The sequence below is a fragment of the Colletotrichum fioriniae genome (genome assembly GCF_027942845.1).
Source record: "Colletotrichum fioriniae strain IMI 355084 chromosome Unknown scaffold_2, whole genome shotgun sequence".
Taxonomy (NCBI): domain Eukaryota; kingdom Fungi; phylum Ascomycota; class Sordariomycetes; order Glomerellales; family Glomerellaceae; genus Colletotrichum; species Colletotrichum fioriniae.
This window is the reverse complement of record NW_027076838.1, coordinates 906,863-920,826: the sequence shown is the minus strand read 5'-3', so window position 1 is coordinate 920,826 and position 13,964 is coordinate 906,863. Positions and strand designations below refer to the sequence as shown.

The 13,964-nt window shown below is 50.6% G+C and overlaps 1 protein-coding gene across 1 annotated transcript; it reads right to left on the bottom strand.

The window, feature by feature from the left end:
• Window positions 1–8,662: 8,662 nt before the first annotated feature.
• Window positions 8,663–10,439, bottom strand: REG1 (protein phosphatase regulator; the record flags this gene model as incomplete). Its single annotated transcript, XM_053187897.2, has 2 exons — window positions 8,663–9,695; window positions 9,742–10,439. The coding sequence occupies 2 exons, from the start codon at window positions 10,437–10,439 to the stop codon at window positions 8,663–8,665; spliced, it is 1,731 nt and encodes a 576-aa protein (XP_053055401.1).
• Window positions 10,440–13,964: the final 3,525 nt, after the last annotated feature.

Sequence of the window (13,964 nt, the reverse complement as noted above, 5' to 3'; positions counted from 1 at the left end):
GGTGAAGTGGTCTAAGTGCGGCAGTGGAGGAAGAGAGATTGTTTTAGATTTGTACAAATACGCTCCGGAGACAAAGAGTGTTTTCTGGTTGGGCTGGCGAGGAGTTCTTTTTGGTGTGGGAAAACGGGGTTGCGTTTTATGTTTAAAAAGGATGAGGTTTCTACGTAGGATGGGACACGAGGGGGAAACGGTGTCTCTGTAGAAGAATGTATAAAGGTTGAACCATGTCTTGCTCATTACTTACATTATCTCGCACACAGTACTGTGCCTAGTTGAGAGACTGCTCTTTCTCATGCTTGTAAGTCAAGTGTTTGGTATTTTACTTCATTGTTGAGCGTTGCCTGTCGCCGGCCCCCGTTTGGTGGCTTCCTCACGATGTGTGCTCAGTGTCCCCTACTCAGACAACCGCCAGGCTCTTATTCAAGAGGAGTACCTATCTGGCTGCGGCAAAAATGGCTGACTAACATGGCTCTCAGCAACGAGGCAAGCACCCAGCTCAGGTAATTCCCTATAACATGCCGCTTTTGGCTGCTCTTCTGGTGAAGGGGGGCAAGCCAGTGTCATCTTGTGGACTTCTTTGTGCGCATAGTTGTCCCTGTTGTGAAGCAAGATGAAATGTCTGTTTAACGGGTTTTCCGCCAAGGTAATAAGTCTACAGCGATATCTCAGCATCTCCCACCTACCTACATAGACCCTCATCCTTCCACTTAACTTCGCTTCTTAATAGCGTTCAGACTGGAATACTTGGAAAGGGAGGACGGAGTTGGAGGGAGGAAATCTGGGGTAAGTGCCTAAGTGCGAGATGTATTTGATGTTGTCCACCGCTAATTGAAAGGCAACAGAATCCGGAGAACACTCAACCACGCGTGGTCCCTCTGCCAATACCCAGCTCAATAGCTTATAGGGCTTACGAGTAAAGGTTCCTCTATAGATGGCCCTTATATAAGCGCTACCCGATAACGAAAAAACCAAGGCAGAAAATGTCAGTTGCCGACATAGACTACCTCAAGGGAAATGCTTGCTTAAGCGGGACTCGCCTCATGATGATGATGGTGTATCCGGCATGTCTTTGAGGCTGTCGTTATCTATGACCGTACTCAGACATGCGGATCAATATGGAGTGAGTCTAGTTAATAATCCGCTTTTCTACTTACGATGATGCCCCCCGGTAGGCGTGCCCATGGGGGTACTGACGCTCTAGAATCGCCATCACGGCGACTTGGAGTTCCTCAACTCACCGCCGCCAAAGCTTGCCGGTAGACTGACGAGTCTAACTGCTGTGTCTCAGAAACCGTCTTGATAACATTAGGTTGTTCGCAGGACGAAGTGAAAGCACTTCTCACGCGGAAGCCACGTCTAAGATGGCATGCAGTGACGTCTCTCTGCCCCTTTCCTCTCGATTGTATCAATAGGCGCATTGTACAGAAGAGGACATGGCTATTCTGCTTGAAGCTCCGAGAATTGGGAAGAGCAAAGTAATGAACAGCACTCCATTGTTTTGTACAATTCAGACGGGAACTACTCATATTACATCTTGTACTTGGTTGAACAGTGTACGCCTGTATTCGATCCTCAAATTGGGATATCGAAGCTGGGAGTACCAACCCTAACAGTATAAATATCGCGAGAACGGCCGCCAAAAATCAAATTCACCACCGAACGTATGTGTCTCTTTGTCTGGTAGTTCCAAGAATGACGCAGGCAGCAAAGCCGTAATGGGGGGGAGAAGTCGTAAGACATAGCTTTCCCAGCCCATCGATAATTATCTTTTTAATTATTTTATCACTAGACTAACCTGGCTCCCGTCTTCTCATTTGTATTATAATGAGAATACTCTAGTAAAGGTAATAGGCTAGAAATAACGGGCTGTTTAGTAAGAATATATGAGAGTCGCTAACCGTTGACTCTGTTTAATATCCAGTATACTTTTCAACAAAAAGTCAAATAACAAAGGATGGAAAAACCATTTGTTTCTGCGTTTGCCGCGCCTTGTAATATCAGAGGCTCGACTACCTAGTGTAGCTCTTATTTCTTTATATACAAATACTTAGCACACAATATCTTAAGTATCAACGCGATGATCGGGCAGGACTTTCCCCGTGACTCGTCTCGAATGACGTTGAATCCGAGAGACTCAAGGATTTTCAACATTGATAACATACTTTGAAGCACTGTTGGGTTTCCCACTCCCGAGAGATTGTTTCGAGCTTGGGTCCAAACTACGTAAGGCATTATGGTATTCGAAAACACCAATATGTCTTCGTCAACCCAGCAGTTGACCTTAAGTGCTCCCTGTAAGGTATTACGTGTGGTCCGGCTTGCGCGATGGCCAGAGGAATAAAGCCAGATCCTTCTATACTCAGCTTCGAAGAACTGTGAGGCATTGCCAAATGGTCACATCCCTACCTGTGTCCTGGATATTGGCGAGTGACTATGTATTTGAGTCTACCAAACACCATGAGAGCCATCAAATATCTGGTCGTTTGACTCAATTTTTAGTTCTCTGATGTTTGAACAAGACAAAAATAAGTAAATTGAAGCAATTACTCTCTTCAATTCGGGCTACCGGGGAGTGTATCAGTTAGATCCTGTTATCGGCGTTGAGTATCTATGGTCGTGAATGTACAAGCAGCAGTACTGTTTACAATGGCGAGTGAGCTACCAGAGTGTCATGAGAGGAATTCTACTACGTACTGTGGCAACCACATTTAAGGCCAAGTAGATAGCCTTAGCGGGGCCGGGAGACTATTGCTCAAGTCCTGGCGGTTAGCTTGAGTTGCTGCTTGAGCACCGTATACAATCTCTTCGATTAATTACCCAGGTCCCTCGTTCATATTATGGAGCAGTCTAACCAAGTATCCGGACGACTATGTAGATTGCTGCCTGGCTGAACATGTCCGAAAGCAAGAGTAGAGAGTTTGCCATCTCACTAATATAAGTACTCTTTGTATGTGAAGACTCAAGCCTGGAGCGTCAGAGTCTTGAACATCGAAGTTCGACATCATATATCACTATTTTACCAACAAATTTACTGGTGGATAGTAGCATCATTCAGTTCGAGACTTGAACTCCCAAGACGCTATAAAATCGGTCTTATCGTCTCCATCTCCAATGGAGAGCATTACCTCCTTGGCCTCGTCAACCCTAGTGAGGCTCTATCGTCCTTAGCTGCGGCTACTTATCAAGTAGCCCTCCATCTCGTAAAAGGTCTGCATCCCGGGTAACTGATGCAATGGTTCCGCTCGCGCGGCGGCAAGAGCGTTAGTTAGCCTCGAGTCAGTAGTACTACATCTACCAACCTCTATATCAAGATTGCAGGGTTCTCTCAACTCTCGATTGCATGTGAGAAGAGCCTACTCGAAACTGTCGGTGTCACTAACAATTTCCTATCAAAGGGCAAGTACGACAGGACAACGACTCTGGAAGTCATGATTTGGGAACACATGCGAGCGCCCAGTCAGTCACCGAACCTCACACGCCATCGACTGCTACAGAATGGGAATCTCCTATCCATCTCTAGGTTTCGCCCTTTCTCCCAAGGTCGAAATCCATTGGCATCACTGGATACAGCTACACAAACACCACACAGTACCTTTCAAAAGGGCGTTATATCACAGAGACATGACTGACGTACAGACACCAGAGTCTGAAGATCAGCTCAAACACGTCCGTCGTCAAGCTTGGCTCCTCGAGTCTCTCTGCTCAGGGCAGAAAGTCAAGTACACGCAGAATTCCATCATCATCCCTTACAATTACGAAAGACCGTCACACATTCACGCCACACCCCTTTCACCCCTCGTGTTTGGTTGCACAGAAACACAATCACAGACGTCGCTGGACAAACGGGTGGAACACGCGGTTAGCCACCAAAAGCTCAAACCCAGATCAATGTCTCACTGATCCCACCCACCCCCAAACTTCTTCCCATCTCCACGTTCTCTCCGCCTCTCCCCGTGGAGAAGCGCCAAGCAAGGGAGTCGGAGACATTTGCGAGCTCAGACACAGGGCATGGTAACGTAGCGTATCCGTGAGATAAGGACCCCCAAACTTTGAGGGGCGTCAAGTCATGTCTTCATCCAGAACCCATCCTCACGCCCCATTTCCCCAAGATATGAAGTAAACAATCCAGATCATTCTCCACAACCAGGAAAACAAGGTGTCTCTTGATGTCCACACGCCCGGCGCCGATGCCATCGAGACAAGCCAGCTCCTAGGACATTGCGGCTCCCTCCCCTAGGCCATCCAACCTCATCAAACGGCACACCACCCGTCCCGACAAAGTGTGTACGACGCACCGAACGGGCACGCTTCCGCTTCCAGTACTCTCATTGGTCAATGGCTCACCTCGTCCAATCCCGATTGTCCAAGATAAAGCTACGGGCGTATGTGTTACACACTCGAATTCCCCCAAAAGGGCCATGATAACAGAAACCACCACCACCACCACACAAGCGCACACCATCCAGTCGGCTACACCACACCCTCAGACTTCCTTCCAGGTATCCCTCCTCAGGTCGCTCTAGATGTGAGAAACTTTCCCCTAGCTGCTTTGCTAGACCTACACACATCAGGCATACTTGGAATCGCCCAGAGCTATAAACAGCCACTACTGATCCTCTCACACCCACCCCGTTCCACCAAAGAATTCACCAAGCCCTTCCAGAGCCGCCTAGCCGCCATGGAACCATGGCACGGCCCCATGGGCCCCCCCCACGCTTGGCTGTGCCATTAATTATTATCTCCCCAATGTAGGTAAACATACCGTCCATTGCTCGCCCGTCGGCCTCCCGCCCTTTTGCGTCAGCGCACATATCTCGGATCCGTCTATCCGTAGCTAACATGTATCTCTCTCACTTCGCACTCTCTACTTCCCTCCTTTTCATCGATAATTCCAACTAGCTTCGTGCCTCGTTACACCAACACACGTCTTCTCGATGCATCTCGCCGGCGGGATAAGACTACACACAGCGACGATTACGCACCCCGTCTCCCGGCTCAGCCACTCACCACCATGCGGTCCGGCAGACGGCATTCTTTTCAACTACGCTTCGCTGACTAAACTCGGCACCTCGGAGGGTGATCGGCACCGGGGTGGTAATTAGTCAGGTGAGTTGCCCAGTCCGAGCCCTTTTCATTGGCATTCATTCACCCAGAGAAGGGGATCTCAGCGAACCTTAGACCACAGTAGGATACCACAATTCTCATCGTGCTACAAGAATGGCGCACGAGAAGTCTCCTTCAGACCTCCACCCATTCAGCCACTTTGTACTCTGTAGTGTACGGCAATCCCTCTTCTGGAACTCCCGAGATCGTCGCTGCAACATGTACGTAAGCAGAGGCAGCATATGCGACATGTAAGTAAAACCCACGCCCAAAAAGCGGGTTTCTCTCCCCGCCTCGAAGCGTGATCGACAACGGGGTCCAACTTGACAAGCGGAACCACTGCCAATGCGAGTTTTTTGCCCTCTCTTTCTCGATTCCAGGTTCCGTTTTTCGCCACCTCCACCTCCACACGAAGCTCATCCTCTCCCCCCCCAAAAACAGAAACACGTCTCCAGACAAAGTACTCCAGAAACTCCAGTCCCCAATCCCCTGCTTGTCCCCCTGTTCTGTGTGCATTCTGACCTTGCAGTCCCCTGCGCTCCAGGACCCTGATTTTCAGTGGGGGGGTAGTGGGTGGGTGCCAAACTCCGCGTCCTCCCGATTACCGTTCCGTTTCGGTATCATGCTCTCATCGTGCATATCATCACGAACTTGCCACATGGATCCTTGCTTTTTTTTTTCTATTCACCTTGCCACGGCCTGCCACGAGCATGCCAGTGACCTTGAGTGTGAGAGTGCCACTGCACATCGCTGCTCCGTGTTGGTCACCAAATATCGGTGCAACCCGCAACCTAAAATCGTTCAAAATCACCGAGGTAAAAAAGAAATAAGAGAGAGAGAGAGGATAGATAGAATCGTCCGATCAATGTAGCATTGGTTTACCTCCCCTGCCCCCTCCTTCCTCTCCCCAGGATTCTCCGCGCGTAATCTGAGGTGGACCCTTACTCAAACACCCCGATTCATGAGATAAGACGTGAACTTTCCCGTTTTCCCACTTTACACACTTCAGCTCAAAACTAAATGGAAACCGAAAGTGAAAAAAGAGACATGCCAGAGGCTAGATAGTCGGAGAGGATAGTGACACGCATATTGTCAGATAAGCCTGCATAACGGCGAACGATTCAGGACGCTGCAGATGGAGGTGAAAATCCCCTCCCCCAAATGTCCAAAGGAGGAAATTCGGTAGAAGCTGAGGCAAAACTGTAAGAAAAAAGCAAAGCATATGCAATGTCGTACATAAAACACTGATAGCAACCAAAAAGCCCCCCAATTGAAAAAAAAAAAAAAAAAAAAAACCGCCCCAAATGACAAGATGGCGTAAGGTAACTTTGAGCCACGTATTGGACCCTGAACATCTATTTCTCTTCACAGGAACCTACTGCACACGGGAGGAGGGGGAAAAGCCACAAGCTCGTAAATAAGAAACCAAACATGTGGTATCAAAGTTTGTGCCCATTGGTACTCCTATAAGCCCCCTCCCCGGTCAGCGAGCAGAGAATGGCGTTGACATCATTAGCCACCAATATCACGCATCCCACACCTCTCTCGTCACCGTCACCACCATCACCATTATCAACCTAGTAAGCAACGCTTGTATAACCCCAGGAAGGAGCCGATAGTCTTTGAGTTCCAACGTAAGCAGCCTAAACGCATCAAACACCACACCACATCTACCTTCGTTTCCCTCAAATCTCATAAAATAATACGGTAAAATTAGTAGATAAACACCATACCTAAATATCCATAAACATGTGAACGGAAGAAAGAGGGATCTCCGCAGGGGTTCAAGGGGAGCCTCATCATCCCCATCAGCCGCATTCCAATACCTCACCTAAGTATCTCCACCTCGGCCTTATGCTTCCCCCTTCCCAAGGCTCAGGCACACCTAGACTCTTAGCTAGGCATCTAGCTCACCTCTCCCCTGCCCTCCCCGTCTCCCCGTCCCGTCCGTAGAGGTCCTCAGGGTCTCCCGGGCGGTCCATCACCCGCTCGGCCGCGGGAAGCCAAAATACATACCAAAAACAGAACGACCCCCAGATACACAAAACCAGTAGCCATAGGGGTCCAGGGCAGACGGTGGGGGGAGATCCAGAGTAAGAAAATTCCCACGATTGTATCCGTAAATACGAATAACCTAGAAGCACGTCATCTCGTATCAAAAGAAGGAAACCCAATTGAACCTGTTCTCTCACATCCAGACTCAAATCAAACAAACACACCCTCGCACAAACACCACTCTGGAATTTGAGATCCCCTTCCGCCCCCAAGAACCTACCTACATCCCACATTGCGCCGCACCTTATCAGCAGCAGGAGACGTCAATCTTCCTTGCCTCCATGGCGGTCAAGCCCAATACCCAGCTGTCCATTCCATCCCTTGCTTCCCAGAGATGGCGAGGGGGGGAAAGAAGATAGAAAAGCAAATATACTGAGACATTGGAGATACCGGGAGACATTTGGCGTAATGATACACGTAGACCACGAGGTTAACGGCCGGGACAGGTACACAAAACAGACACCAGTACAATCACTCTTGTAGTCAATGTTCAGTTCAGAGTACGTAGAAAGTCATCACAAGAGAGAAGAGAACGAACGACATTGTGTAAATCGTGTGAATTTTGGCATCTTTGCCACGGCGAGTTCATTTGCTCGAGCCTTTTCCCACCTTTCTATATACATTGGACCAGGGTCTCATCCAGGTGTTCCGTTTCCCCTCGGCGATACACAAAATTGTACGCCACTTTCCCACTGCTTCATCCCTTGATACCCGTGGGGTTTTGCATGCTGCAAGCCATCGCGGCCAAGAATGCTCGACATCTCCACGCAAGGCACGCCGAGCCCGATTTGGACAAGACTAGCACTGCGAAGTCGACGTCAAGTTCGCAGCAACACCATGGCCCCCGAAATTCCACCTCTTCCCACAGCATAAGTTCCGGGTGCTAGAAGCGCACCGAACCCGACTGTACCACACTCGGATGAGACCCAGCCAACTCTTGTTGTGAAACGAGCCATTTTCTTTTGTTCCCCGTCCATCTTTCCCATTGCGCCATTGCTAAAACCCAATACCTGGAACCAATTCGCGTGCCAGGCCTTGTTGGTGAAGACCAACTCGTACCCAAGATTTCCCCAAAAATGATTGTTACAAGCATATTCCGTGTATCGTCATTAAACCCCCACGCAACATTCCTAGTTGCCATGATAGTGAGGATATTGACCAGCCCATTACCATGATTCGCAAGCCTAAGCGCCGGTATCCCATCATGTGCCATTCCTTATTGGGCTCGCGACCAAATGTGATTGAGCCTTCAACTCGCTGCATGATAATGCTCCCCGTGTGCGATGATGTGATTAGACCAGAATCGTCCTTGGGCCCTTGCGTTGACCTGATTACATCTTCGTGGATGCTTCAAGAGATGAAATTCCACAAGCCTCTCGCAGATGCATGCGTCCGCTTTTCTCCGTATCGTACATCCACTCTCAAGAACGACGTGTCGATTGAGTAGCGCTGGAGTCGAGCTAAGAAAAGAAAGCCGAGCTCCAAACCACATTGACTTAGTTCTTTACTTCCTCCATCCCACGTTCCAAATAACATGAGCAATATCCCGGGCTGTATTAACTGTATCAATGACCCGGCCGATGATTCCTTCGTTGGAAGATGATTCCCCCTCTTCATATGGCATGAACATACCTGACGAGGTCCGACGCATGCCAGCTGGTTCGGCGTTCAGACTGTTGGTGGACGATGATCGTTGTAAGCCTGTAGACTTGTCGTCGGATTTTGTCGGTGACTGCCAGCCCATGGAAACGGCCTCCTCCTCTTCATCGTCATCGTCATCGAAGAAAAACTTGCCGGAGCCCTTGGAGGGTCGCAGGGTTTCTTGAGAGGAGGATGGTGACATGATGGGGCTTCTGTAGGAAGTGCTGTGCTTCATGGCTGTTTCTTGTGGCTCGGGAGTATCTTCGCGGTACTTGAGAGTGGTTGATGGCAACATCGCAATCGTCTTGCCCTCAACAGCTGCGGCGGCCTTTGAGGACTTCCTTCTGAGCAATGGTGCCTTCTTCTTTGTTCGTGATCTCTTCATCATGATAGCTCCTTCGTCAGAATCGCTGTTGTCATAGCGCTCGGTGTCGGCGTCATCATCGTCATCATCGCCCTTGATATCAACTGCGATGCATTGAGACACCTGCTCATTGAAATGAATGTGCTTCTTTTCACTGCACGGCGAGATGATGCCGGATGATGTACTTGATGGGCATAGGTTAGAGCTCTCACGGCTCAGCCTCCTCGATGAAAATGGAAACGTGACGTAGTCTGTGGTGGCTCGCTCCAATGTCGGTCGGGCTAGACGTCTCCGTCCATCTTTTTCCTGAGCTTGGACAGCCGCGGCAGCCTGCTTCAGCAGAGAGGACGCGGATAATGATCTCTGCAGCATGACTTCCGACATACTCCTCTTCTTGAGAATTGGCTTCTTGTTGACAAATGAGTTGTTCTTGGTAAGCCTGGCGCTGTTAGGGTCGGTGGTGATAGGGTTCAAAGTATTTGGACCCGTCTGCAATGGTCCATAAAGCCAGGTGACATCGCAGTCCTTGAGCCTGCCAAGAGTTAGTTTGGGTTGATTTACGCTTCCACGGTACCTACCAGTTCAGGGTCTCGGGGGAGACGGTTTTCAGGTGGTTCTTAGCCTTCATCCAGGTCCTCCAAGATGCGTTTTCTAAGCGAGCCGCGTTGCTGTATTCGGATCTCCGGGACACAATGAACTTCCACGACGACCAGATGTCTTCCTCTTTCCAGTTGTGCGAGAGATAGTCAACATGACGCGAGGGTTGTGCTCGAACAGCGGTATCGTCTTCTGCGTGTTCTACATCCAAAATGAACTCTGGTGTATTGGGCCTGGATGTGTTTCCATCGGTGTCGTTGTCGACGGGTGAGACAGTGTACGAGTCCCCAGTCCGGGGACTTGTTGGTGCTTCGAGGTCTTCAACTTGGTCAAAGTAGCCAGATTCTCCATAGTGAGGGATGACAAAGTGGTCGTTGGCGTGCACCGCAAGTTCTAATGTGTCGTCGCAGTCGGATGCAATAGAGACATTGCTGGCCGGTGTCGAGGAGCAAGAAAGGTCGGTAGATTCGGCGTGAATGGTCCTGGGAGATGAAGGGGCTGACGACGGTGCCGAATCGGGATACACCTTCGCGTCTGCAAAGACGTCGCTGATATGGCTAGGGGCGGGAGCTGAGTGGAAGCTCGCTTGTTTTGTGACGAACTTTGGTTGTGAATGCGAACGTCGCAGGTTAGACGACGAGAAGTAGGTATTCTCCTCCGAAGATAAAACGACTGCCATCGTAGAGTTGTTTTGGGCGAATTGAGGAACGTTAGTCCCTAATCGCCGCTAATTCAGTACAGAGGCGAGCAAGATCGGTCATAAGTATCCAAGTGGAAGCTGAGGTCGTCGGGTGTGGTGTTGGTGTTGTTATTATTATTGTTGTTGTAGGTGGATAAGAAGGAGTTGACAGCAGCAGGTCGTAGATCGTGGACCAAAGAGTCGGTAATCGGGGCGACGGCTACGCAGGACGGAGAGGGGGGCTGTATTGTCCGGGAGGATGACGGTCCCTTTTTCTTATTCCTCCCACACCAGGCCGTTGGTTGTACCGTGCAGGTTTTGGGTGGCTCAGGACCTAGCGCGGTGGCGTCCCAAGAAACAAAGGCGGTGACTGGAGCGATGCGCGGGGGATTCGCCAGTGGAAAAGGCGGAGGAGTCGTAGATCAGGTAGGGCGAAACGGAAGAGCAAAACTGGCTGGCGCTGGCTTGGACTGAGGGTACACGCGTGAGGGTCAGTGACGACGGTCGAGAAGAGACGACGGCTGGAGTAGGTAGATGATGTCGCTGCAACTTTGGAAACGCAAACGAGAACGTAAAAACCAAGCAAGTCGCGGACGGCAACGGGAGGAAGCGGGAGGGAGGTGGTTTGTATATTTGCTCGAGTCTCGAGTCGGGTAGGTAAGGTGGAGAGTGAGGACAAGAAGAACACCCGAGGTGTGAAGGGAAAAAGAGATGGGTGGACGGATGGAAAGGGTAGGTAAATGTAATCCGTGGTGTATGGAGAATTTGGGCTGCTCGATAGCCAGAGGCAGGGTAGAAGAGAAAAAAAGGTAAAAAAGTAAAATACTGGGTAGGGAAGCGGATCGAGAAACTGGAACGACAACCGGCACGTTCGAGCCCCAGAGGCTGATTGCAGGTCTCGTTCTTTTGCCCGCCCTAGTGGAGTCTCTCGGTGGATTAGGAGGAGAGAGAAAAAGGTAGGAGAAAGAGTGGGAGTCCATAGGTACGGACACCACTCATGTAGACGTACGCCAGGTCAGGGCAGGATATGACCGGGGAGGGGGGGTGAAAGAGGAGAAGGAGGTACCGGTATCCGTATTGTACGCTAGAGGCGCAGACGTACTGCGTGCTGGAAAGATGGAAGATGAGGGGGGGTCCAAGTTAATGTGGAGGGGGTCAGAATGCAGAAAGGCAGAGCGAGGAGGGAGAAGAGAGGACTCTGTGAGAGAGAGGGGCGTGGGAGACGACGCTCCGGGGTGTGTGGCAGACACAGTTTTTTTTTGCCTTTGCGTCTGGTTATTCGGGAAAGGGCTCGATGGTGCAAGCAAGGGTGATGGTGGGAAAGAAGTCCAAGGGGGTGGCAGGGGGAGTCCTCGTCTGTGTGGAGAAGTAGCGAGGACTGGACCCGGACTTGAAGGCAAGCACTCACTGTTCAGACTCTCAGATGGAGAGAATTGTAGTAGTAGTTAGAGTGATGGTTGATTGAGGGGGATGAAGGCTTCACCAAATGGGATTGGAGTATCGTCTGCTGAACCATATGGACAGGCAGACAGACAGACAGACAGACAGACAGACAGGCTTTGCGAAACTGGAGAGAGAGTGCAACGAAGGGAAGAGAAGGGGAGCAAGAACCTGAGGAGAAACATCTGGAGACTTGCGAGATGTTCTGGGGCCCGGGGATGAACAATGTGGATGGGACTGCGACGTGGACGTGGACGTGGACTGGGGAGGAGGGATCAGGGCACTACCATTAGCACCAGCAAGAAAGCAACAAGCAAAACAGGTGAATGTGCGGTGCAGTTGCGATGCGAAAAGAGGTACTTTGCCATAGTCTGGCGTGCCACCGAGTACTTCACGTACAAGGTAGTCCCTTACAAAGAGATGGACCTAGAGATACGTACTCTTGTATCCCGTCAAGTGCCTACCTATATCTCGGAATACCTAGGAGCAGGTGGGACAACGACTCTCTCTCTCTCTCTCAGTCTTGTACATGGTAGCCACTTAGCAAGGACAAGATACGTGGTGGATATGGACGGGTAGCAGATGGACGTACGCATGCTGGCTCTACGTCAGGTAGCCAGAGTGGCCGGCACGACGGCTGCAAGCACAGAGTGAAATTACCGGTATGTTGGGGTCGTAGAGGAGGCAGGTATCATACTGAGGGAAATCGAGGCAAAGGAAAGTACAGAAGCTGTGCGAAAGAGAGACAGAGAGATAGAGAGGGAGACAGCAAGAGAGACGCAGGTGTACAGTACAGTAACTGAGTAGAGGCGCAACGCAACGGAACGCTATGCTGCGCTGCGCAAGCGTTTATCAGACCCCTGCAAGCCAATGCACACACCAGAGATGCAAGTGTGGCAGCTTGCAGCCAGACCGACAGCTGGGGTGAAAGTGGGAGGGTATCGGAGTAGAGAGATCCAAAGTGCAGGAGACAACGAGGAACAAACACACTGGTACCTACCTCAATGTCTATTCGTCAAGGCTTGTCCACCACTGCGATGATGCTGGCGGTGATGATACGGGTAGTGATGATGAAGATAATGAAGGGAGGGGAAACTTGACTCAAGAAAGGGGCCGTGAGCGGAGGGGATGCATAATGTCTAAATATCTGTGTCGGTTGGTTTGGAACTCCCACATCCAAGTTCAGGTATGTATAATTGAACGAGAACAAGACACAAAACGGCGAGGCGGCGAATGCGGCGTCCAGCGAGTGGTCAATTGATTGGTTAGCATGGCCCGGAAAAGGTCATCGAAGCAGAGATGGAATCCGCAAGGAGCCAACTAGGCGAAGTGAGGAGATGCGGAGGCGGGAAGATGGTCAAGGGAAACTCCAAAGGCAGAGTGGAGAGACATAGACCTCAACTTGGATTCACACTCCCCGGAACACAAGGGATAGATAGAGAGCTCAAGCACAGACTGATAGCGAGCAGCGATTGAGCAGCCCTCCACGCCATCTATAGCGGCGGCCGGGATAATAAACAAGAGACATGGTGGATGATCCGGGGCAAAGCAAGATAAGGCCATTCGAGGGATGTGAGCCAACGTCACTCAGATATCGAGCCATGGTCTAGAGACGACGACAGTCTCAGCAGGGACAAAACCCCTCGCAAGAACGAATTCGTCCCGACCGTGGACGCGCGGGTACGATAACCAGGTGAATCGAAGACCTGCGCAGTAAATGAAGGCATGCCAGTGTCTAGTGAACGAGGCCACCGGAACAGGCTTGGGAATGGGCGTGGATTGTCCGTTACCGCAAAGAGGCGAGAGACTGTGTGGGGGACACTCGTCCAACACTGTAGCCAGAGATGGCCATAGGAAATCGTCCGGCAGGTAAGGCGGTCGTGGCGGTCCTGGAGAAGTGGAGGTTGCAATCCCGGAATGCCACGATACATTGGACGAAGAGAGAGAGAGACAGGCTCGTCGCGGATGTTGTGCCAATAAGAGCCTGCCTGTGTTGGCGCATTCGCATCCGACAGTGCCAGCATAAAACATTACTGACGGAAGTGACGAGATGACACATAACCCAGCCAAGGGTACTAGATGAGG